This window comes from Pseudopodoces humilis, chromosome 1, assembly GCF_049639895.1.
Source record: "Pseudopodoces humilis isolate 2021_Gansu_Grassland_sample_001 chromosome 1, ASM4963989v1, whole genome shotgun sequence".
In the NCBI taxonomy this organism is placed as follows: Eukaryota; Metazoa; Chordata; class Aves; order Passeriformes; family Paridae; genus Pseudopodoces; species Pseudopodoces humilis.
The window spans coordinates 109,545,345-109,571,883 of NC_142200.1; the positions used below are offsets into that span (position 1 = coordinate 109,545,345).

Below are 26,539 nucleotides of genomic sequence, written 5' to 3' on the forward strand. Positions count from 1 at the left end.
TCAATTCTGAGAATCAAAAATTATCTATTTTAGAACTTTGTTCATATTGAGCAGGGATTACAGCTCAGGAAAGTAACAGCTGGCACACACACACTGCAAAGGAGGAGTTCCCCTCATAAACACAGAGGTCACCAGATCTGCAAATACCAAATTATAACAGGGACAATGACACAAACAGTACCCTGGAGTTCATTTTCTCTTTAATATATACCAGGTTTTCTATCTCTCCCCTACACACAGTCAACATCCCTTCTGTTCAGTCAGCTGGATTTTAAAATTCACTCTGAAATAGAGGCTTTCTTGTGACTGAGAAGCTTCTGCAACAGAACAGAGCTGTTGCACTGAGGACTGAAAGACAATATGAGCATTGTATGGCATGATAGCATGTTTGGAATAGCAAGTTCAGCTTCACTGGCATATTAAGGAAATGACAGAACAAAGGTTTTTAACTTCAATTTTTGGTTCTTTTATGTTAAAGTAACCCTTTCTGCCCTTCTTTTTTTTAACAGAGAGAAGACAAATGACAGGAAAATTCTTCCTGACATCTGCTAGAAAGAATACTGTCTTTCTTTGTTAGTGCATCTCTTCTGTAGGTTTAAAAAGACTTTACAAAGGAGGTAGGACGTTGTCTAACTTCCAAAGTTAATTTAGGATAAAGCAGCATGCAAGCTTTAAATGTAACACACAACTTTGAGTAATTCTACATTCAAACACACATTTCTGAAGCTAAGTGACTTGTTCAATATAGTCCATACTAAGAACAGGTTATACTAAAACAGGAACATGTCCCTGTTTTTCCAGGGTAAACACTCCCACAACACACATATTCAGGAACAGGCATCCCCATGCAATTATTCTGGCACAACTCCAAATGCAGATATGCCTTAAGACATTGTTTATCCCTGTAAAATAGATGGCAGTAACTTTCTTTTCATTTTCTGTAGAGAGCTACTCCACTACTATAGCACCACCAGACAGAGAACTAGAGCTGTCTAGAAGCAGCCAAGGTCCAGATCATTTAACCTTAGGCTTCATAATTTTCACAGCTTCATTTCCTACATGTCATGTGTCTGGACCAAAAGAAAAACTTGGTCTTTCAGAAACTGGGCCTCATACACCACAGGAGAACACAAAGCATGGAAAAGGCAGGTAGGTGCTGGGGCAGGTTTGCATTACCCTCTGAGTAGCGTGGTTGAGCATCTCTTGCCAGGCAGAGTCAAACTGACGCTTGTCATCTTCCAGCAGCCTCTGCTCAGCAAGCGAAATGGTCTCTTTTGCAGCACGCAGCACTTCAGTGGCCCTCTGAAAGTCCTGAGTCGCCCTCTGGGCCTCCAGCTGTGCCTAAAGGGAAAAAAACCAAATGTTGGGATCAGAGAAAGACAAAGGAACTCTCACAGTCACATTTAGAAGATCTATGACACTAATCCCAAGACTTTATAAAACAGCCACGCACTGTTTCTCAAACTTTTACTTGAAATGACGTATTTTTCACTGGAGTAAGTCCTGCTAAGACAGCAGTCCCCACCCAAAGATGTCATCTGCCAAGAAGTGTCTCATGGTGTTCTTGGTCAAAAAACTCACAGCTGATGGCCTGCAAATAAGCACCTGGCTGAGAGATAATACCTAATGATGTAGGTTTAATCCTTGATAAACAAATCAAAAGAAAATGAAATAGCAAACTAGTGGCATTTCAAGAATACACTAAGAATGGCACTCCCTGAGTTCAGTCAGGGTGGATTTTTATCTGATACACCATTAATCATGCTGAGGAAATATGCTGGAATTATTACCTTGCTATAAAGAATAAACAAGTTCTCTGAGATGGCGACTGCTTAACTCTGGGCAGTTTTTAACTTTGCTATCCCTGGAACACAACTGGTGCAGTAAGTCCCCAGCACAGAGACACAAGAATAATCAAGGCAATTTTTATAAAAAAATCTTTACCTGAATTTTTCTACATTATATATTTCATAGATTTTTATTTAAAGCAGTATTTTTGAGCTACTTTGCTCAAATGTGATGTAAGCCTCACATTCAATTAATTGAACATCCAGCACTGTGAAGACAGTTTTCATTTACACTTCAATGATTTTTCAAAAATAAACCGTAATTATCCAGCCCATGAAAAATGTCTATGAAATTACCTATGAAAAATGTCTTTGACCAGACATGACTGACAGAACAAAATAATGAATAAAACTTTACATATCATGATACATACAGAAGAAGTCTGAGACCCAAACACGAGAAAGGACTCTGACATACAGAATACTACACTGAGGAAGATAAAGTCGTATGAATAAAGGAAGAGGTTTTAGTGTGAAGAAATGGTGGTCATTTGGGAAGTGGCTAAAAATGCCTGATACAAAGTGGAACAAGGGTGCATTTCTTCAGCAAACAGCTGGCTACACCCCCTCAACACGTGAAAATACCTCCATACTTGAGACACCACAGTTATTTGTACAGGTAATGGAAAATACCCCTCCCTCCCTGCCCCATGGCAGGGGAGATGGACTCCTAATTTAAACACAAGTCTCAAAGGGAAATAAAGCACACTAAGTTTCCTTCACCATGTCCTGAAATAGCAGCAAGCTCTTCTTATTTCCTTTCCTCTCTCACATGGCAGTACTTCACCCCAAGGTAACCATACAAAAATAGGAGTTATGTGTCAGAGGTCCTTCAGTTACTAGCTAGAGAGGGAAATAAAAGTCATCACAATCAGAGCAGTAATTTCCTTCCAACCAAGGTCCCTGATGCATTTCCTTCTGAAGTGGCTGGTGGTGTTTTCCACAGAGAAGTTCATCTAACCATGCCCTTCGCTGTTTTCAGGCAGTTTACACCATATCACCCTGCCTACAGCCTCTGTGAAGAGCCAGAGCACTAAAGTGTTAATTTCCATGCAAAACTGCACATTCCAAGGCAGCACAGATCTTTGGGCCAAGATTAGTGTATGCACAGCATCATTCATACAAGTTCAATGCCAACATTATCTCTTCTCTCTGCAAAAACCCCCACATGTTACATCTCGTCATCACCCCACTCACCAGCTCCCTAGTTCAAATGTATTAACACATTTTATTAATTCAGAATAAGCCTGACTATAGAATATTTTTATTTAGCCACTAACTAACCTAAACCATGATACCCAGCAAACAAAAGCTGTGGCAAACAAAAGCCATCTGAGGATCTTTAAACAAGGCTCAACCTAGGCTTCCAACAAAGAAGAAAAGCAAAAAGCCTGAATCTTCATCCCTAATATCTACTAAAGTTTCTAAAAATTCATAACCAATTTTTTTTTTTGTCCATCCAGTCAGTTTGACCTATGCTAGTAAAGGAATCAAATACAAATAAAGGCCAAAAGTTTCCCATAGAAGTAGTTTGAGATGGGATTTTAAGATGGGAAATAAAATGCAAGACTCCAGTAAGAGGCTGCACCAAGTACTGTAGGCTTTTTGGATGAAGAGCAAGACCAATTTTCATAGAAGGCTCTACGAGAGGGAGCCAAGGTCCCAGTAGCTTCCAGCAAGAAGGCTGTGAAGGCAGCTTCAGCTCCATGGCTGCCCTGGCTGCATGAGCAGGCCTGCCCATGCAAGAAATAACTTAAAAACAGACTGGAGACCCATTCCTAGCGCAGCCAGAACCTCCTCAGCAAGTAACTGCTTTGGAAACTCGGTACAACCAGATCCCAGGGGCAAAGCGAGCATGGAAGTACGGTTTTCTCACCGTAACTACATCAGCACTTGAAAGTTTCTGTTGGCACAGATACCTGGGTCAGGGATCAAGACATCCAAGCCAGCAAAAAGCCTGCAGAGCATTAGAAGCTGAGATACTTAATCCCCATGGAAAACAACATTTAGTGGCAGCTTGCAGTACTCACAGCTCTTCTGATGAAGGCCTTAAAAGACAATTGACTCTAAAACAGGAAAACTGCCTTTATGATAAAAAAACAGAAGCCAAATCTACAATTCATTTAGAATTGTAAATTGTAAATTTAGATTTCTGCTTGCACCTGGACCTGTAGGACATTAACACAGCTGTTAACAGGCAGGACCACAAGCCTAGGCCCATAATCCATTCAGCTTCATGCCCTCTAACTGTGTGGGTAAGTGGAAAACTAAAACAAGGCCATACTTAAACACTCCCTCCCAGCTGCATTTGTTGAATACTGCTCTGCAGTGGCAATTTGGAACCACTGTTTTGTTTTTGAGCAACACAGTCCAAATAGCAATTTAACTTCAACTGCTATCTGAAGTCAGTCTGCAGTCTTTACTTTAAGCAGCTTACTGGAAGTCTGAGAAAGAAAAAAAAATGCTAGGGTGAAGAGTGACACATCTGTCATTAGAAAAACATCAACAGGTTTTTGGCTTTGCCAATGTGAAAAAGGATACTCAAACACTTCCTTTTGTGTTCTTGTACAGTTACCCAATAATTACCCTTCCTTTAAAACTCCCTACAGCACATACAAGTTGTTCTGCACCATCACCAACAGGTTGCTCTCATTCCTAAGCCCACAAGTCACTCCATTTGGTGGAAAAGAGAGCAGCCATGTTCTTCATGTGCTTTTAAAACCACAGAGAAACCAACAAGAGCTTGCGTCTCCATCCAGCCTCCTTATACTGCACATAAACTTTACCACTTTAAACAGTGGCTGCTTCTCTCAAGACTAAAATCCAAAATTCAAATGAATGGCTGAAAACTAGGTTGTCTTTCATCACAAACTCGTGTTTGAGTTGAGAGAGGTTTAGCCTTGGGGTAGAACGAGAGACCATGTACTAGGGATGAGGACAAAAATTGCTGAGGGAGGTTGGATGTCAACTTTCTGCCTGTCATCCCCATGGCTGGTGCTTGATGGAGTCTACCTAATATAGAAGTGAGAATCTCTTTCATTACAGTCAGAAGAGCCAGTCCAGTGAAAGTTCTTTTTGAAAATGAGTGAGTCCTGACACCTTGGGAATTGGGTGACCTGTGCCCCAGCTCGCACTGCCACAGTGACACTGCTAATTGTGGTTCCCGATCAGTGCTTTCTGCCAGGAAACTCAATTGAATGTGTTCATCCCTGCAGACCCTTCCTGTATCAGTGTAAAATATAAAATGGGAGTCCTTCAGAAACACCACTAGGCAGCCACAGAGATTGAAGCTAAGGAGAATCCCACTGCCACAGCACATCTGTCACACACCGTCCACAGAGAGCATCAACTCTTCCGCCACTCTGTCCCTCCTCTGCAACTCAGACTTCTACAAGCAACCAGCCACAAACTCATCTCCCATAACAGTAAATCCCTTCCCTACAACCAGCAGCACATCCAGAAGTCCTGCTCTGCCCACTCAGCACCCTCCTCATGGCCAAGAGCTCTTTTTACACCTCTGCCCACCCTGTGGTGTTCCCCACATGTGACCTCCTCTCACCAGCTCATCTGTCTCCCTGGTCTCCCTGGCTCTGACAGGCACAGCCCTGAACTTCCCAGACAACCCCCAAAGACTCAGAATTGACATGCAGTAGCACCACTCACAGAAATAAATCGTGCACTGTGGTATAAAACATGCCATCTTAGAAAATAAATTATGTAAAATTAAAGGGTTACTGACAGGGTTCATAACTGCAAGCTATTAATATATTGCTGAAAGGTGCTCAGTCCTGACAAATCCCTTTTGGTGAATAAAAGCTGCACTCTCATGGGCAGTCCTCTTTTACCCTACACACAGGGCCCTGCACAGAGGGGAAACATGCACAACAGCCAGATTATACTACCAGCTGGAAATTTAATAAGTGCTAGGCCATAGTAAGCTAACAAGAAAACAAAATTAGGCACTTTTTAAATGTAGTCCTCCTGGAACCAGCAGCTGCACACAGACATCTGCTTGTCCTCTTTCAGAGCAGAAAACTGTGCACTCTTTTATTATAAAATACAATTTTCTGGTTAGTCCACATAGCTTCTGTTGACCCAAGCCCTTGCCCAGCTGCTAATAGAGGATTTTCCCCCACCCTCCCATATATATTTTGAAGCCATGACATATCTCCATTTCACTTCATCTCTGATTTTTGTTTTTGTTTCTGCACGGTATCACTGACACTGAAACACAGTACAACACAGATATAACATTCCTCTGAGGTTAGCCAGCATCTAGTGTACCCTGGTAGGCACTGCTCAGCCTCTGACACATGAGCACACCTGCACACAGCTAACAGCCCAGCCAGGCTGCCCCAAATAGATGCAGAGGGTTTATTTTGGGGAGACAAGACTATGCAGAATTTCTTCCCTTGGCCAGCCTCACCAGAGGACCAGACCTCAAGTATTGATATTAAATGAAAAGGACATCACAACACAACTAGAAATTTTCCCATTAGAAACGTCAGTCAGCAAAGATCAGGTATTTTCAAAATTGGCTTCTCATTTATCCAGGTGAATTTATCTCATCCTGCACTGCCAAGGCCTTGACATCCACTTTATTTCAGCATCTCTGAGTTACTGCCAATGAAAGACATGAACAATCTCTGTTTATGAAATCACCATAAGCTGGAACGGGACGGGAACACACAGATGCTGCTCAGAACAAGGCACCAGCACACCACATGCTGGCCCAAGGCCTTTGCTCTAGAAAGCACTTGTTTGTTACTGTGAAATCAATGTTTCTCCCACCCATTAATATTTAAAACAATAGTTTAATTGCTACCAGCAAACATGTACTGGCTTACTAGCAAATAGATAATGATTATCTGTGCTCCAGTTCCACTCTTCAGAAGGAATCAAGTTTCAGATGTTTTCATTCTGGCCCCTTTTCCTTCTTTTATCAACATCCCACATTAATGTGCTGTGCAAATTACAACAGGGAACACATTTTGAAACAGGAACTTTACTCCATCAATCACCCATCAGAGCTGCTGCAGCACTGCCTGTCTTCAGGGATCTCTCTAATTGCAGGGACTGCACCAGGGCATTCTGCACATGTTTCTGGCAGGGATGAGGATGGCAGGATCACCACTCATTGACCACAGCATCCTCATCTTACCCACCACTGCAGCAGATTCAGTAATTCAGAAGTCTACAAGGTGAAGGCATTTGAGTGCTCGCCGCACCACTCTCAGCAACCAGCCCCTGAGTGCTGCTATTTTGGCTTCAGTTTTCCTCAACCTGTTTTAATTTAGCTGGCAGGCAGGAACAAGAGCAGCAGCCCAGATGTCAGGGGTCCATAATGCTCAACATCCAAATAAATAACAACAACCTTCACATTGGCACAGCTCCATCCACAGCAAATCTGCAAATGACATTAAGTCAGAGGACGTGGTAGAAAAGGCAGAACCTCAACCTAGATGGACCTTGTGAAACCTGAGGACCAAGAGACACTTTAAAAGGAGACCTGTGGAGTTCTGCACTTGGGGTGGAATAATCCCACAGTCAGCCCTGTCAAAAAGGGCCTGCACGTTACAACAGGTGTCAGGCTGAGAAAGCTGAGAAGGAGCAGTCTCACTGGAGTAATGCAAACCATGTCCTAGGTTAAACGAAGAGAGCCATGGCTGGCCAATCCTGCAGACAGGTTACACACAGAGGTTTCAAATCCCCATCTCTGGCAGTCCTCAAGACTTGGCAAAGCCATGGCTGATGCAATCCAGCAATGTGACAGTTCTGCTTTGAGCAGAAAGTTGGGATTTGATGACCTCCAAAGGTCCTGTATAACCAGTATTTCTGTCACATACCATCATATTTTCTTTAGTTTCTCAAAATCTGAAGAATGTTTTTGCAAAAACTTTGCAGTGATGCTGAACATTCTCCTAGATACTTAGATGCATTTATTTTACTGAATAAACAGATTAATGGTGCAACTGGGGAGGTAAGGGTTCTATCTGCTTTTTTTAAGGACCGTGACCTTCCTTTTCCCTCTCCCTACAGCCTAAAAACTCTGATCCAAACCAAAACTGGAAAGTAGTAAAAACACCCCAGAAACCCCTTCTAGCTATACTTTTATACACAACTTCTAAAATCCAAGGCCTTGGGAGTGACCCCATTTTGACAGATCTACAAAGCCTGAGCTATATATATAATCTACAATGACTGCTTGCATCAAAAAATAGTCTCTGAAGAGTCTAGTCTGAATTACCCTTGTATTCCCTAAGCAGTTTATTATAAAGCTATGCAATTGAACATGGGTTAGAATTTGTTTTTTCAAAAGCAGATTCAAAGATTTTTAACTAGATGGAGAAGGCAAAGGGAAGGAAAAGACTTGCTAGAGTTTTGTGAAACACAAACCATTTCCTCCATGCTGCATAACTAGTGAAATGCCTGTGAAACACCAAAACCATGTGTCCCTTAGCCTCTGGTTTTGATTAGGCGACTTATTCTTGTGCTGGGCTTTTTGGTCCCCTACCTTCATCCACCCCTTCTCCTCTAACAGCCAGATTGTTGTAGAACTGACCTGACTCCTGGTTCTGCATTACATTCCTGTAGTCTATAAAGAGGCACAGGAAATATGAGCAGACCTACAAAGCATGTTTCAAGAGACACCTAGCCCTGTGCTAAAGTTAGGTTGTATGTGTAACTCCTTTAAGACAGGATCATGAGTGTGTTTGAAGACCCAGAAGGTTCAGGGCACAACCAAGAGCTCATTCGTTAGCTGCTTCTTTCACCAGCATGCAGACAGCTGGAGTACTCAGAGGCAGAATCCCACCTCCCTTCTTTGGGAGCTGTGGCAGGAAATGAGAAAGAAAATATCTGAACACACAGTTCTCTTAAACACTATTAAGACCCGTCCAGGACTGGACTGAACAATCAGCTGCCAGCTCTTCTCTGTTCTCTGGCAGCTCCCATCTAGGTTGTAACCAGGATCTTGTGAAATGAGGGCAAGAATATCACCTCTGAGCTGATCACTGCCACTGTGAAGTCAGTCATCTGAAACCTGCTGGTCTCCTCACTGGTTTTAACTGATGTAGCTCCTTCCCTTACAGGAATGGGGAGACAGTGTTCACTTGGGTGCAGAAGTTGAATGGGAGACACTACCCCAAGCCTTCTGCCCCTCCTTTGTTTTTCATGTGGTTGTTGAGAGATGCTGGTGTGCCTGGAGTTACTCACACTAATTAACCACTCTATGGGACCAGAACATGACAAATGGTTCAGTCTAGAACCATCCAGGCACAGCCTTCTTGGGCATTCACTGACGTCTGCTTATTAGTTGTGTCAATTGTTTGTGGCCGAAACTATTCAGCTGTTGCTTTCTGGAAGAGGGGATGATAGAATATGTCCCAGTTTTGATCTCCAAGGTAAAAGATCTTATTAAGAGAGAAAAACACCGAGATAATCCTCCCTGCTCTGTGCACCTGCGTTCTGACAGCTTAGGCAGTGAGTCAGCGAGGCTAGGGCTTACAGCCGGTTTCTAGGTTTACAGAGGCTCTACATGCTCATCTGCACCTGGCAGCAGCCTGCTTTTCTGGAATTAAATATAGAAGCAAGGAACAACTCCCACAAATACACCCTGCAAGAGGTACACCACCTGCTTTAGTGGCTTTTGTTAATTGTCCAAGATAATCAACATTCAGCACATACAGATGCAACAGGTATGTTCAGCAGAAACACTGGATCGTTGTCTCATGTAATTGCCACCAAAGCAGCAAATGTTTTTAAGTAGAAATTTCCAGAGTGTTGGCAATGGATTGGCAGCCTGGTTCTGGTTCACCTTGTGCATGCATACTGGCATAAGCAAAGACAAGGCGCGTGGGTATGAGTTTCACCTAGCTGATGGCCTGTTCCGGACGTGTTCTCCCAGTTCCCAGAAAGCCTCACACCCACCCATCCTCAATACCAGGAATACACTCTGGAAGAAAGTTATAGGCTGACCTTGTCTGCTTTTGCATGCTCACAGATACTTTTGAGACAGTAATTTTCCTAAGGACACACTGAAGATAACTACTGATCCCTCAATATTTTTCCTAGTCGAACTGCACAACTCCACAGCACAGGTGAATAACAGGCTTGCTTCACTGAAACAAAAAAGTTGCAGGCGGTGTCCTGGACTAATGAAGGGCTAAGTCCATTCCTCGAAGGAAAGAGTCTAGGTAGCAGCAGGAATAGGGAATATGTCAATCACACTTCACAGCAATAAAATCCTCCTTCAAGGACAAGCCATTAGCACACTTCACCAAATTAAAAGAACATACCAAGATAAACCAAACAACAACAAAACAATAAACAAACAACCGCCAGAAACAGACACAGCTAAAAGAGATGGACATTTCTTCCACATCCTGGCAGCAAAATTTCTTGTCTAGTAGTACAAGTTTTTGTTTGCTGTTATTGAGATGTATTTCTTACAGACACTAAGTAAATGCAGAGCCATCTTTTCCAGCAAGAAGAGACAAAAGCTCCAAAAATCATACTGTTTTACTAGAAGTCACAACAAAACACATCCAGAAGGCAATAACCGACATCCATATCACATCTGTTTTGGTGGCAGACCTTAGCATGAGCGTTTATCACTCCAAAATAAGCTCCCACCTATTTAGACCACTGTACACAATAAACACTTGGTTGGTTGAAAAAATTCCCCGAAGTTGCAATACTTGTGCTGCCTTCAGCAGTCATCCCTGAGCAATTATCACACAAAACAGGTACTTAGGATATCACTCTGACCTCAAGCCACCCAGGCTCAGATGACAACTACTATTTTTAACAGATTATCCTGTCTGTGGTTTACAATCCCTTAAAATAGCCTTTACTAGAGGCCAGAAAAAAAATCAGGGGAGGAAATGGTGACAGACAACAAAGGAAAGCAACCTTTCCTTTAAAATGTTTTTTCCTGTAGTTCTGTGTTTTGGCAATAGCTGTGCGAGTGCTACAGCCACACAAAGGAATGCACAACCTAATCTCTCAGGCTTTTCCAAACTGAAAAGGATGCAAAATGATGTTACTCAAATCTCCATACAAGAGTAGAGGAAAAAAAGGGACTCTATTCTATTTTCACATTCCAGCACCCTTTGAGAGCTGCTTACACCTTCCTGCCATTTCCAGCATCTGTTATTGTATCTGTGGCTAAGCATAATAGCCAAACCACCTATATCACTTCTTTCTGCCTAAATCATCTGACATATATCAAAAACCCCCAAATTTTTCTGCACTAGCCTTCTCCTTGTTACTCCAAAGAACTGAGGGTATTTCCACACCAAATTAACCCAGTGTTCCATTACTTCAGACCTACTTGCACAATACTTTAAGTATTTCACAACAGGAAAAAAACCCCAAAGCATTCTTGAAGGTAGGAAAAATAATTAGGTCATTTAATTCCCAACAATTAATGGAGAAGAGGCTGAAAAGGCATCTAGCTTTGAACTACAGCCATCATCTATGGCTGAGAACTGATGGAAGCTTTATAGGGTTGGAGAAAGTCAGAGAAAGAGACCCCAAAAGAAAGAGTAATTTTTTTTTCATCTTTCCTACATAAATTCTTCAAACAGTTTAATCATAATACTTCATTAGAAGTATTTTCTTCTACTTCAGCAAAGAAAAGCAGAAGGAAGAACCTCTAATTTACAGTGCACAGTCAACAAATCTACATGATGGAGCCCTGCAAAGCATATCAGCAAATAACCATTAGAAAACCAATTACAGTTCCTGTATCAACAGATTATGCAACCATCCCTCAACAGAATAGTGCTCAGACAAACTAGAAATGTAAGGATGTATGAATACCAACCCCGAATAACTGGACCCATTCACTGAGCCACAGAGGCTCAGAGATACAGGTGATCTAACTTTTAGAGGGGGACACACATACACACAGAACTTACTGACACAGGTGTTTCAACAAGCAAGTGGTTAAAATTAGTTCCCACTATCCAAATGTACCAGGAACATGGTACTTGCAGATGATATTATTACAGATGCCACCTCCTCTGCAGGAAATATAAGCACCAGAGCAGTAAATTTGAATCAGGTAAAGATTTTTTTTTCTGTGCATCTGAGAAGTAGCAGTTGTCAGTGCTCCCAAACATGGGACAGATTAAGAGGGTAAAAACCTGCCAGCCACACTGACCTACTGTCCTGCATTAGTAGGGTTGATGGGAAGACAAACACATTAAGGAGCTTTCTTTCACAGATCAGATCTTTGGCATAACTTTCCCAAGCCAACCAGGCAACATCTGTCATCTTCCTGGCAGTTTAAGGACACCCAGCTTGACACACTCCAATATCACACTGCTCAACCAGGTGACAGAGCCAGAACACAAAAGTCACATCGATCCAGGCTTTAAGTAAATAAATAATGTTAAATCAGCCAGGCAAAACCTAGAGCTTGTTGACCCAGGTAAGTGACCCTGAGTTCCCTGCTTCCTAGGCTTTGTTGCTACTTTGGCCTGAAGGAAAATGCAACAGAACCATGATTCAAGACTTAAAATACAGTTTTCAAGTTCTAAGCATTCAGGTGGAACAAAGAGAGCACACCAAGCACAAGCTCTGTGCAGCAGCAGTGAGACACTGAGTGCTGATGGCAGGGTAAGGACTCCCACACACTGCTCACCCTGTTTCAGATGCAACCGTGCAAACATGAGAGCACTCGAGGCACTCCACCGAACTCTGAGCAGGGCAAAACATTTGCCTGACTGAATCCAAAGTACATCCTGCTTTAGAAAAAGCTTACAAAATTCAGTGGGTTCCCTGGTGAAAGTCCAGGAAGTGACTCCTCACCCTCAGCAATAAAGTAACAGATTCCCTTGCTTGACTAATGCCCTCTTCAGCCATGCATCATGTGGGAAGGGAGATTAATATACTGGGAATGCCCTTTGGGATCACAGCAGTGGGAACTCCACATTTCACCACAGGACTGACGTCACATCGACATGGTTTCCCCAAGATTTAATGATGTGTTTTGTAATAAAAAAAACCAAAAACACTGGTGGGAAGAAGGGGTTCAGACCTAGAGCAGGCCCATAGGGAGCAAGAAGGAAAAAAGGACACACAAAACCTCATAGGCAAACAGGTACAACAGACAGCCTCAATGCTTCATACTTTCAGGCACTTCTTGCACAGCTCACATACATTTCATTCCCTTACCATTTCTTCATGGCTTCCTGATTGCTCACACTGAAATTTCCACATCTTTTTTCCCTTCAGAGCACACCAGCCATCTCTTCCCAGGCAAGGCTCATGCTGCCTGCCTCCCTCCCGTGCCTGGCCTGTCCCAGCTCTAATAACCAAGGCCATCGCATCAGCCTCCATCCCACAGACAGCTTTCTCAAGCACCAAGGACAGACCCAGTTCAGGAAGGGAGCTGCTCCTCTGCCTCACCATCCCTCCAATCCAAGTAATCTAAAAATCACAGCCATTTCCATATGGTTGATTTACAGACCTGGAGAGTGAGTCACTTCTCATGCCATTCACCCCACCTTCCTAATCCAGACATCATTCCCTCCCATCTCCCACTGCCAAGAGGTTTCCCGAGACCCACCTGGGCAGCTGCAAGACAGCATCCTCAGTTAAAAGGGCAAACAGCACAGGCAGGGCACAAACAACACAACCTACACTGCCAGCCTAGACTGGTTACTGCAAAAGGCCAGAGCACCAACATCCATCCAAAATACAAATAATACAAAATGCAAAAAAAACCCAAGTCCTAGTGATCAGACAAGGGAAACAGCTCTAAACTGAAAGGGGAGAGATTTAGATTACATGTTAGGAAGGAATTATTTACTCAGGGAGTACTGAGGTACTGTAATGGGTTGCACAGAGCAGTTGTGGAAGCCCCATCCCTGGAAGTGTTCAAGGACTTGGGCACTGAGCAGCCTGGTCTAGTGGGTGGCACCTGTGCCCATGGCAGGTGGACTGGAACTTCAGCCACAGAAAGCAGTCAAATGCTCTGGGTGCTCGATTTTTTCATTAAACTCTTGGAAAAATGTGAAGGTTTGGCAAAGTTTATTTTCAAGTTTCTGTATTCCTTCCTTTCAAAATGTGAATCCACATGATAGTAATTTGGTTTATGAACAGTTAACCAGAAACATTCCTTCAGCCAGGAAAGGTCAGCTGGTTGTTCCACTGTAACTGTGCCAGTAATTTTGCTTTTTGCTAGCTCCATGGCAAGTCTCCAAACAAGAATGCAAGTCTGTCACAGTTCTGCTGACATTTAATTTTTGCTTCTCTTCTCCCTCCACCTTTTTTTTTTTTTTTTTTTTTTGCCAAGTTAAGCTTAACAGATTAGATAAATCGGTCTTAACTCTTTGTTGTCCTAAACATGAGCATCAGGACTTCAGCTCATAAAAGTAGGACAGATAAGGAGACTCCTTATGAGATGGGAAGTCAATATACCGATGGATAATCATAAAAGACATTAAAGATGTCTGTAATAGATGGATAATAATAATAAACATTTAATGTCTAGGAACTAGAGGAAAAGACCAGGATATCTACCACTGTTGGAACTGGACCCAGGAGCTGTCATCTACACTCAGTGCTGCCCTCCTTTTCCCAGCAGAGCCAGCTGGTGCTGTGATCCCATTAGCTCTCACCCACTGAGTGAATTTGGATAGAAAACTTGGGTGCTGCAGGAATTGACACTGGCAAGACCACAGTTGCCAGTTCCTAATTAATCTTTAAACATGTTTGGCAGTTTTGAACCTCCAAGTTACATGAATTTAAAAAGCTTTTATTTTCTGAGCTAAGGAAGTTACTATCTGTAACTTTCCATACTTGCCAAGCTATTTTCAGACATCTCAAGCTGTACACTTAGAAGCTGAGATGGCCACTGCAGAAAGTTTTGTTCATTTAGTGGCTTGAACTGTACAAAGAAGGGTATCAGTCATCTGCTGAGGAAGACTCTTCCAGCTAGGTAGGTGTGCTCTTATCTGCTCACACCCCTCCCACCTTCACCACCAAGTGGCTCAGTTCCTCCTCCGTTCCTGTTCTGCAAGATTACAGCAGCTGCTTTTCATCCTGATTCACTTTGAATAAAAAATTCATTGAATCATATCAAAACTCACATTTGAGAGGAAATCACTTCCCAGTGGTAACTAGGCTCCCCTCAGTTCTGTGAAGACAAGCAGAATGGAGGTGTAGGATCTGAATATCTGAAAGCTCACCTCTAATTCTTTATTCTCTCAGCTGATTTCTTCATACATGTGGCAATCCAGTTACAAAATATTACATGAGTAAAAGATTATTAGTGAGGTGAGAGAAAGGAGCTCTACAACATAAAAAGTTGCAGTGAACAGGATGGGACAGCTGTCCCTACTTGTCTATCAACTGCACTTCCTCTTGGGTATGCCTGGACATCAACGGAGAAGAATTGCTGTAAATACTCATTCCAGCGGGTTTTCCCAAGCCTTTTCAGATAAAAGAGTGCTGCTTAAGTATGCCAAGAACACGAAAAAAGAATTAGCTTTAAAACCCAGGAAGACTGACCCGAGAGGAAGCAGAACATGCATATCCCCCAACACACTGCAATATGAACACATGGTTCAGGTGGGTCCTTTAGTGAGTGGTACAGACAGGTATGACCTAGCACAGATCTTTCACCTATTTTTGCCTGAAGCAAGTTTTGTGACACTTTTTTGTAAAAGGTAAATGAGGCAGGGGGGGCAGAGGGGTGAAGGGAATATCACAAAGTAAAACCATGTCTCTCCCAAATAGGAGCAGTACCAAAGCTGAGTACTGTCCTCACCTACTCCCAATCTAAGCCAATAAAATGTAACCCCTCACCCTGCCACAAAACCAAACCAAACCAGCCCATCACCAAATAAAAATTAACCAAAAAAATGCTGAAACTCAATAAAAAGCAATACTCTCAGGGCTTTTAGCAGGTTAGGGTCACTAAAAATGCATGGCTTGTTTCATTTGTGGGGGTGGTAACACACTTTTATCAGATTCTTTTTCCAGCAGAAGCAAAGCAGAAAGGCACATCTCCTGTTCAGTTTGTGTATGGGTTCACAAGTGATGATATATGGATAGCAGTGTTTTAATGGCACCTCTCACCCAGTGACCCTAAAGTGCTTTTACTTCCCTTAATGAACTCAGCTTCACAGCAGCTTGACAGCTTCATTTTACATGGGAACCAAGAGAGAGATGAAGCCATTGATCTGTGCCATGCAGCAGCACAAAATCAGCTCCTGCCAGCCCAGTGATTTATGCATTAGACCACACTTGCTTCTGCACAGCATCCTGTCACCAGGGAGGTAACACACTTCCCAGCTCTGTCACTTGCTCAGACACTACCATGAACACGATTGCGTAGGCACTTTCCAGCCCCAGCCCTGCAAAATGTTAAGTCAACAGTGGCTTAAGACACTCCTTACCTCAGAGGCTCAGGACTTCTGTTTACATTATTAATGTTTCCTGGGAACTTCACCTTTCTTCCCCATTAGCTTTCGGCAAGAAAAGTCTAATTCTTTGACTAGTCAACTAAGGAAGAAGCTAATAGGAAAAAATAAAAGAAAAAACAAGAAACCATCACCCAAACCAAACAGACATGGGAAGTTTGATTTTCTGAACGTTTAGAACCTGTGCCACCTTCTGGATTACAGGAATTTCATATTGCTGCAATGTGGGCACTGCTTGTGTACATGCACAATCCTCTATGTGCCAAGGTTCTTACACTAAACATTTGCATTACTGCGTATGTTAAAGAACAACATGAAAAGACAATATACCAAACAAAGTACCTTCTCACAGCACAAGTACTTCAAAATCTGATTAAACAACAAATTGGGATGCTCCAAAACAGTAAGGTGTGTCTTCAATCAACACAAAAGGCCCACTGCTGTACCAAATGAGGAGTCACAACAGCCCTGTCTTGGCAGAAGTCACATGTTATCTCCTTGAGCAAGAACATTAGCTAGATCTCACTTGACTCTCAGCAAAAGCCAAATATTACTGCTTTGGTACCCACAGACAGCACCCTGACTTCCTGTGCCACGATTTCAGAGGGCAAAGTACTCAGATTGTAACACTAGGGGACCAGTGTTCTGGTAAAGCAAAGTTTCACCCAGAGATAGGCTAAGCCATGGCTTTCTTGGCAAACACTCCACAAACAAGATCCCACAGGACTTTTGCATAGGACAGTTAATTTGTTTTCAATTCCCCATCTTCTGCCAACACAGGATTGCACAAGATGGGGATAAGGGTGAGTAGACAAAAGGACTCAAGATCCTAAAACTTCTCCAGTGTTATACCTCAGTTGGTCACCTGATTTTTGATGACCCCACATCACCACCCTCATACCTCCTTAATGGGTTTTTATCTTAATAGATGAAACATGTCTTTCCAAAAGAGACTCCTGCTGCTGCCAAGTGAAAGCAAGCTCCTCAATGTGACTTAATGCAGTTTGCATCAAGTAACTTACCCTGCCGCTGACATCTTAAACTCAAGTAACTCTGGACAACTCCAGAGTTACTCATTTGCATTTCTGCCAAACTAAGAGTCATTAATTATGCAATTCTGTATTTCCAAAAGGCTTAAAATATATAGGTCATATTTTTACTTCCCCTTATTGAGAGCAACAAACAGGAATTTACACTTCCCTTTCTCTTACCAGTAGAGTCACTCATTTTCCACTTATTGTTTAATTAAAGCTGTTTCAGCCCCCAAGAACCTTGTGCCTATATTTTTGGAGGCAGCCTAATGGCTCTAAAATAACTATAAAGACAGGAGGAGGAAGACAAATCCTCATAGGCTAGATGTTGTTATTAACTTTTAAAAAAAAATAAAAAATAACAAGCTCTTCCCATTATTTCTCTACAGTTCTGCAAATCGAAGTAGAAAGAGAGATGCAGACTGGCACCTATCCATGTTAATACTCTGGTACATTCCTCCAGTTTCATATTTCCTTACCTATTCACCCCTTCTCCATGCTTTATCATAGTGGATTTACACCCAGTTAAGTGGAACTTTTCTAGATTAAATTAAAACTAGAAAAACTCTTCAGGCAGTACTTTAGTGATGATTGGCATCAATCTTTCCAATCTCCCAGCTTCCAGATAGATTCACCATCGTTCAGTGCTTGCACTCCTCTTGGCCCTCACGATTTCCATTTTAAGATGTTATTACAAAGGATGAAAGGGAAACCAGAGACCATCTTCTATCTCTGCCTGCTGAGCAGATACAAAGTGGAAACTCTGTTCCGTGACCAGATTCATTAAAAAAAATGAAAAAAAGGTGAAATGAGTGGTTAGAAGGGCAACCCCTGCTTTAAAATGAAATGCCATCAAGGAATTAAAAGACAATTGAATGTGTAGCAAATGAACAGATCTGGGAAAAACAGCATTAAACCTAGCTAGTGACAGAATGGACTGGGAGAAAAATACGGTTCCCTCTAACAAGCCTACTACTGGTACAGTGATTCTACTAATTTAAGGGCCTTCAGGAACTTCAGTTTCTTAGTGGCCTTGCAAAGTATCTTTGAACCAGAATGACTTGAATGGGATTTCAGGGGTAGCAGAGACATAACAATACAAAATTCCATTTCCAGAACATAATCTGCTGCCAGCTTCAGGACAGAGAGCAAAGTTCACTGCTCTGAGTTTGTGATGTTACAAACTTCAAAGTCCATTGATCTTTTGATGGTTTTGGTTTTTTTGTACTGCAAAGTGTGTGCTTCTACCACTAACTTTTCCAAGTATAACTCTTGAAGTTCTATGCATGCTGTGCCTTACCACAGCTATTTATAGCAATAGAAGTATAATATCATGCTCAAGGCAGGGTCACAGGGATTGTTTTTCCAAATTGCACATACTAGTTTACACAATCCCTAACTTCTGTAGCTCACCACTGGTTTACCTCTAGCACACACCATAGTCCTCGTGAGCAGGGTTTCAGAGCAATTACAGATGAGAGGTAGACACTTCAAAGCACAGCAAGCAGGGTAGAGTTTACCTATTTGCCACTTCTAGTCTGCAGGACTAAGCCTAACAGCCCCTATACCTCATCCCCATCACCTGAGACAATGCCTCCAAAACAATGTTATACAATTTAAAGCATCACAATAGTCACATATTATCCTGTATGACACACCCCATCAATTCTAGTTCCTGCTTCATCAGCTTTCACGGGAATAAAGCTTGTTCATTCCTCCCTTTCCTGTGTGCTGTTCTGAGGATGCATTCTCTTCCCTCCTCTTCTCTTACTGTGAGACTTTACTCTCTGCCTTCTGGCACAAACCTACTCTACTTTTCTCATCCCTCTACCTACTTTTACGAACAAAATCCTTCTGTTCATGCAGTTTTCATGTATTTCACACACGCCACCCCTTCTCTCACTCTCCCATTGAACACAATCACATCCCAGCTACCCAGCCACAGATGCCATCCCACACATCCTTCAAGCCAAACACAGAAGTAGCAGCTCTAGGCAGATCTTCCTGATTCTTCCTGCCTCAAGAGAAAACAGAAATAGCAACCAGGAACACACTTCCTTCGGGGAAAAAACAAAAAGCCTCACAGACCAGCAAGCCCCACCACACACACCTACCAGAGGCACTGCCTAAGCCACCACACACCTAACTCTCAACAGCTTTTTCTCTAAAATGAGATGCTGCCTGACATGTCATAAGCTTTCTGGCTTTCTCTTCATCCACCAGGTCACACTCTTCCTTCCACACCTCATCCTCCCCTGAGCTAAACAGGCCTATCAATAATGAAGTAGTAGCTGGGGCATGCAAAGTAAGGCCCTGATGACAGAGAAAGAGTTTGTCCCCAAACCAAAAACACTTTAGAGCCACATTTAGCACATTCCTACTTCATCACAACCCAATCAGCACCAAACCATGCGTGTTTCCCCAAACCTGCCCCAATCCAGCCTTCTTCCTTGCAGCTTCCAGCTGCAGCCATTTAGCTGCTGAGCATTTTGCTTTAAGAAGAAAATCCAGATACACAATGTCTACACTGTATTTTCAAATAAGTACAACCACTGATACGAAAGAGCAGGGCTCTGAAAGGCCATTTATAATGAGAGAATAGAAGCAGTCTTTTGTTATTGTGTCTGCTGTAGCTCTTCTGGGTTTGAAGAGCATGTGCAGCTGTGGCTGTGAAGAAATCCATTTTGCCATCAATTCCCATGGCTGACATGCAACTGAAGACACAGACCAGTGTCAGCCAAGTTCATATGCTTAGGATGTTATTAATAGCAGGAAAGCAACACCATCGGTGTGTGCCCTCCAACTAGCACCACAAGCTTATAAGGCAGAAAGTTCTTACCTGCCTGGCCACCCTCCGAGCTTCCCAGTATGGTTTAGAGTCTTCTACAGCTTTTCCAATCTTCTTTACCAGTTCATCCAGTTTTACTGTTGCCTCAACCAGCACAGAGCGGAACTTCTGGCGTGCATCCTTCAAAACATTGCAGGGAAGAAAGAAAGGGCAAAGGCAGATTAGAGCTTTAAAAATTATTTCCACCTTTTTGTTCCTACCTTCAGGTTCCTCTTTAGATTCATATAGGAGCTGACACATCCAAAAGAGTTACTGGCATTTGGACGAAGAATTTTTCAGCAGAGGAACCCTGGAACCCAGAGCCAAATCCTAAAGCCAACATCCTGGACACCAAATCTTTTCTTTCAGTGACAGCTTTTATATAAAGCCTACAACAGCCTGTTCTAGATGTTACCTCTGGCAGGGTTTCTCAGAGAGGAATTGTTTGTAAATTACTCACTCAGTGAGAAGTCAAACAGCAGTGTAACAAGTTCTGAGAGGGACTTCAATGGCAAAGACATCTCATATAGATAATGCTAGAATGGTGCTAGCAGGCAGGCCAAATCCCCACAGCAGGCTGGCAAATCAGCTGGAATTGGCACAGAAAGCCCATCTTTTTAGCTATGGTTTCTATCAATGGAGAAGGGCAGCTACATTCCACTTCACTGGTAATATTTTCTATATTTAAAAAATCCAGCAACTTCCAAATGGGATGAGCTGCGCTCCTTGCTTACATGATTAGCTAAAGCAATTAAAATATTTTCTCTGCTCCAGTGAAATTTCCACACATGTAAGCAAAGTGATTCTGATTCCAATCTCAGAATCCACCACAGACTTGAAATATATGAAATTATTGCAGATTGATGCAAATTCAGACTGGGACCTGGCCCAGGATTTAAGGAGATGAAGAGGAAGGGCCATGTGAGCTCTCAACAAGGCTTGTAACTCTAATTAGAGTGCTGCATTTATGCAGACTGCTGGAGTGACATGTTGATAATCAGGAAGCAGCTGGCTTGAAGAAGTGCCCTAATTCAGGAGGGTTTTGTCATTATTGTTAAGGATTTCTAGAATGCAAAACTGCTTATTCACTGGAAGATTTAAAATACATTCCAAGCTGCTAATGTGCTCTCAGAACTGGAAAAAATGCAACAATATATCAGTTTTTATAGAAAAAGCAACTTATTTCTGCAAAAGCTTTGCTCCCTTTTTAGTGTTATGTAAAACCTGAACCAGCATCAGCATTATTTTAGTCCAGGGCAAATAGCTTTGGATTCTTAAGGTACTCCAATTTATTCTAAGGAATTATTCAAATGGATAACAAGGTCAAAAATGGAGAATTAAATGGACATTAACTTATTATTTCATTAACTCAAATCCAGTCAATAACCTCATTTCTTAGTGAAAGCCTGAAAAGTATCATTTAAACAATATTAATTGAGTCAATGATTGTCTCAGTGAGAAGAGTTTGAATACTTCCAATTAAATTACTGGACCATACATGGTTCACTGCTCAAAATGAGCTTTGTAGTAACTGAAAAAAATATTCCAAGTATGATGACTATATTGCAAGAAAAGTATTAAGTACTGAAATATATTTAACAAAGAGAAAAATTCTTTGCAGGTGTAGGAACAGAATTAAAAGCTTATTTCTAAATTAATGAGCTGGAAGATTTCACTCTCTTTGTGAAATCTGCATATAAGGATACTAGTTATGCAAAGCAAATAGTTTAGGTAAAAAAAGCCTTGTGCAGTGATTAATCAAAGTTCAGTTCCCATGTTTTTAAGACAAGCACTTGGAACAAAGAAATCATCTCTATAAATCTGTGCCTGGAGACCTACCCCAAATTTATTCATGTAATAATTATATACAGTCCTATCCAATAGGAAAAAGATGACTGACTAGTCCCCACTTGGAGTTTAAAAAAACAAAAAAAAAACCAAAAACCAAAAGACACTAAGAACAAAGCAGTCAAATTAACAGCAACTTCTGTACCTATTCATCTCCCTTTAACTCTGACGAAGAAGATGCAGATTACTGAACTCCAGGTGCTCCTCCAACTGGTGCCTGAAGCACAGGTCTTACAAATGGTGAAATACACATTTGCCCATGAGCACAACTCCACACAGTAGTTAGTTACACAGAATAGAAAGCTTCAGCTGAAAAACACACTGATGTGAAATTCCAGTTTATCATTTTTCCTCCAAAGATGATTGGTTCTCCTTTTAAGGCTTCATTTAGGTCTGACCACCCTCATTCTTGCAGTGAAGAACAGTAATGAAAACCAAAACACACCAGAACTTAATATCTGTGTCATCAACTTATTTTAAATGACATTTATTCTCAGGCTCCTGACTGTCAGGAACACAAGCCTGCAGGCTCCAACACCTTCTGCACGATAGAACAAGCTGATGCTCAATTCTCTGCTGGGATCAGTCCCCCCACCAAAGGCTTCCAGCCATCCCAGGAGCAGGATGCCAAGGTCTCTAAGGTGAGATTCCAAAGCCATGCCCTCTGCAGCCCTCCACACGCCACTTTTACCCTCCACCAGCCCCAGCTACACTACCAAAGCAGACAATCCCACACTGTCTATTTACAGTGTGTGTTCCTGTGGCAAAGCAGCACCTCCACACCACCCAGCCCCCTCAACCCAAAGTGACCCAGCTCTCCTGACCGTGCCCCTGACCTGGGAGACACGGCAACACCTCCTGAGAGCAGGGTCACAGCTCCCTCCTGCAAACACCTGGCCATGCAGAGCATCTGCAGAAGTCATCACCCTTGGCACAGCGCAAAACTCCCCTGGCAGGTAGTCCTGGGGAAGTCTGAGTGAGAGCTACAGGTGCAGCAGTTATTTCTATGCTTCATGTGAAAATGGGGAGGTCAGAAGCATCAAGATAATCGCACCAGTAGGACTGGGCTTGGTGCACTTACTCCTTATGGGACACGAGAAGTACATCTGTTGTTCCTGGAAATGAATGGGCCTGTGGTCAAGGCAGCAACTTGGGAGCTGATTTAATTCACTGCTTTATATCTGACTTCCCATGTTACTGTCAGTGAGACACTGACCCACATGTGAAGTGGTTCAAAACTATAAATCCTCTTAATGGTGTTTTCTGTAAGGACACTCACATCAGCAAGGGGCAAGTCCTCAACCACAACACTTTGAAGCTACTTATCAAATCCACTGGTGTGACTTGCCCCTCCATACTAGCATTACTATTTAACTACCAAACTCTTGCTTCATTTAGACCTTTATCTAGCACACAGGGATAACAGAGAAAGGAAAATATGTCAATTCCTGCAACTAGTCACGAGCAAAACCAAGACAGTGCAAAATATGCCACAGAAATTTTCTAGCATAGTCCTCAATCTCTAGTTTCTGTATTTCAGTTTCTTGAAAGATAATTCATTCCAGCAGAAATGCTATTCATTGATAACAGCAAGTATGCAGCCTTAGGTAATATGTGAGTCACACTCATCATTTCTGGGTGGGTTTTTATGTTTTGGGTTTTTTGTTTTTTAAAAACACATTGTGTTTTTCTCACCACTGCACTGAATACATACACAGACTCTAACAGAAGCAATGCAACTGCCATGAGACATCTCAAACATCCTGACACTTTTAAAGCATGTTTTCCCATCTACTCACTCCTAATCTTCTGTGATCATTTTTAACACCTTGCTTCTGACTTTAGAAATAGAAAGGTAACATTTAAAATGTTAGCCAGTCAGCTTTCAGTATTTTTTCCCTCCTCTTTGCTTAAATGTGATGATGATAAACCTTTTCCAAGCTGGACAAAAGCCAATTAAGGCACTATATCCTCAATGTGTTTCGAAAGGTTAAAAAACCAAAAAGTAGCAGGAGAAGCTTCTCACCTAAATTACAGCCTTAGTAAGTAGACTCTCACTAGCTAGATGTTTGTCATACACACACTCTAGCAGGCAGAGCACTTAATGCACCACGTGGACAGCTGCAGTTCATGTTTCAACATCTTGATCTGTGGCTGCAAGAGCTCCACGCTCATCAACTTTCTTCCTGGAAATCCTTAGCACTTTTTTTCCAAAGAGATTTCACTAGCACCATCTTAGGGAGCATGCCAGACTTCCACTCCATCTATGTTTTTGCTGCAATAGTCCATTATTAAAAGCAGACTTTGTTTGTAATGCCATGCTGTTGGGCAGCTTTTTGACACTGCACCAGAAAGAGGGACCACACTTAAGGACAGGTCATCCTTACAGCAGCATTTTGAAAATCCATCCTCAAATGTGGGGAAAAAACTAAAATACAATTTTCAACCTACACTGCGCCTGTCAGAGAAAAAAGCATGCCTGTTTTCCTCACTCCTGAATGACGGTGATGAGCTGGTGTTAGATGCCAGATGACAAGCAAATAACTATTTCTGCCCATCAAATGAAACATGTATTTTCAAACTATTTTATTTTTTAAATGAGCATTACATATCAACCATGTCTGAATCATCTTCATTCTGAGCACATCTAAATTTCATTTACAAAGGTTGTCCCATGACCGTTCTGTCAGTCTGGTGTGCAGAACCTCTGGCAAGCATGGGAGGTGCACAGGAAGTGGAATTGCTGACTGAGAGACAGGCTTCACCTATTTCCAAGAGTCTGACAGTATCCATACCCACCTTCTCTGCTACAAAGACTTACCAGCAGCAAAAGCTCACCTCCAAGTTAAACCAGCACCAGTATCATACATCCACACCAAAAAGATGCACAAGGTGAGCTCAGAAATCTACCCCCAAGCCTCAAACCAGTTAAAAACACTTTTAACATCTCTTTGGTACCTCAGCAGTTCAAGTAAGCCAGACTGGCAATCAAACCTTAAAAACAAAGTGCAAGGCAGGGGATAAGTAGTATCTCAATTTTTAAGACAAAAGTCTTTGGCTTGTTTTTTTAGGCAGATCCTAATATGCCATCTAAGAACTATTAAAAACTCAGTACCTGAAAGTTGCTCTAACCTCCCGTTTGCAGTTACAAATTGAGATTACCAATACTTTTTACTACAAATGTTTTTAATTCTCTTAGAAGGAGAGAGAAGAAAGCAGCCATGGGAGGGTACTGGGCGTTCATTCCAAAGCAAGATTTCTCCACCTAAGCCTTCCTCTCCCAGGCTGGAAACCCCTCAATATGTCAAGAACATGAATCAAGTAAAGCCCTTTGACTCATTTGGTTGACAAAATCTTTCCAGAGCCACAGCAGAGGAAGAAGCCTTCCCTTACTCATCCTTGGATGAAAGCAGAAGGCAAAATAACAAGCAATTCACACACAGGAGCTATTTCCTATGGAAGCAAGTAGATCATAAAGAAATGTGGAAAGATATGTCCTGATAGTGTTGGATGAATCCATCACGCATGTATATCCTGCTCCAAAAGCCAGCAACAACACCAGCCAGTGAGCTGCTTTGTCCTTATCTCTGCATTCTTTTGTGGACATTGGAAAATGCTGCACAGGGATACTGATAAGGTGGCGGATGTTTCCACAGAGAGATGTTTCCTCAAGCCAGGCAGGCACGCTCAGAATGAGATTCCAAACCCTGAGAGGTCATGTTTCTAAAGCCTGAAAGATGGAGGATTTTTTTTTTTTAATCTACTTACATGTTTTATGTGTGACAGGGTCAACAGCTCAAGTTTTTTCCCTAAAACCAAGTATTTTAGTGAAGAAGTAAGAAGCCATTCTAAATAACTGGTGAATATCTGCCTGCCAGCAGGAAGCAGAGAATTAATTCCTTGTTTTGCTTGTGCGTGCAGCTTTTGCTTTACTTAACTGCCTTTATCTCAACCCACAGGTTTTCTCACTTCTATTCTTCTGGTTCTCCCTCCGGTCCCACTGGCAGGGAGGGAGCAAGGAGCTGTCATGTTTAGCAGCCAGCTGGGGTTAAACCATGAGAAAAAGTCCTTCCCCTTCTAAGAAGGGTTCAAATGCTGACAAGGCTCACAAGAGAAAGAGCACCACAGCTAATAAAGCCCTTTCCTTATATCCAACAACAGCCCAGGGTGACCTTTATGATAAATCCAGAACTAAAAGTAACAAAGTCTTGCAGATCAGGACTGGAGGATCTAGGCAAGCACACAAGAAGGATCCCAACCAGGCCCTCTAATAATGAGCATGGCTGAAAGCAGCACTGTTCAGCTCTAGTTTTCCTGTGCAGTATCTCCCATCAACAAACATTGGCAAGCCTGTAGCTCCAGCAACACAAAAAACTCCAACAAAAACCACATTTGGGATAGCTGGGATTCCAGTGGTAACTTTAATGGTATGTGCTGCATTTCCCCTCCCCGCAATGCTGCCAGAGGGTCCCTGGGTTAATTTGTTACATCTGAGCTGTACTTTCAGAGCCAGAGCTGGCTGGACAAGCAAATCCTGCACATTTGTTA

General features: G+C 42.2%; 1 protein-coding gene across 1 annotated transcript in view; it reads right to left on the minus strand.

The window, feature by feature from the left end:
• SH3BP5 (SH3 domain binding protein 5) overlaps nt 1–26,539 on the minus strand; it is a 51,113-nt gene that overhangs the window by 18,514 nt on the left and 6,060 nt on the right. Inside the window, exons 3-4 of the mRNA XM_005518995.3 lie at nt 20,156–20,284; nt 1,177–1,341 (exon numbers count right to left, since the gene is read on the minus strand). Coding sequence (XP_005519052.2) covers nt 1,177–1,341; nt 20,156–20,284 — 294 coding nt within the window. The remainder of the gene's footprint in view (nt 1–1,176; nt 1,342–20,155; nt 20,285–26,539) is intronic.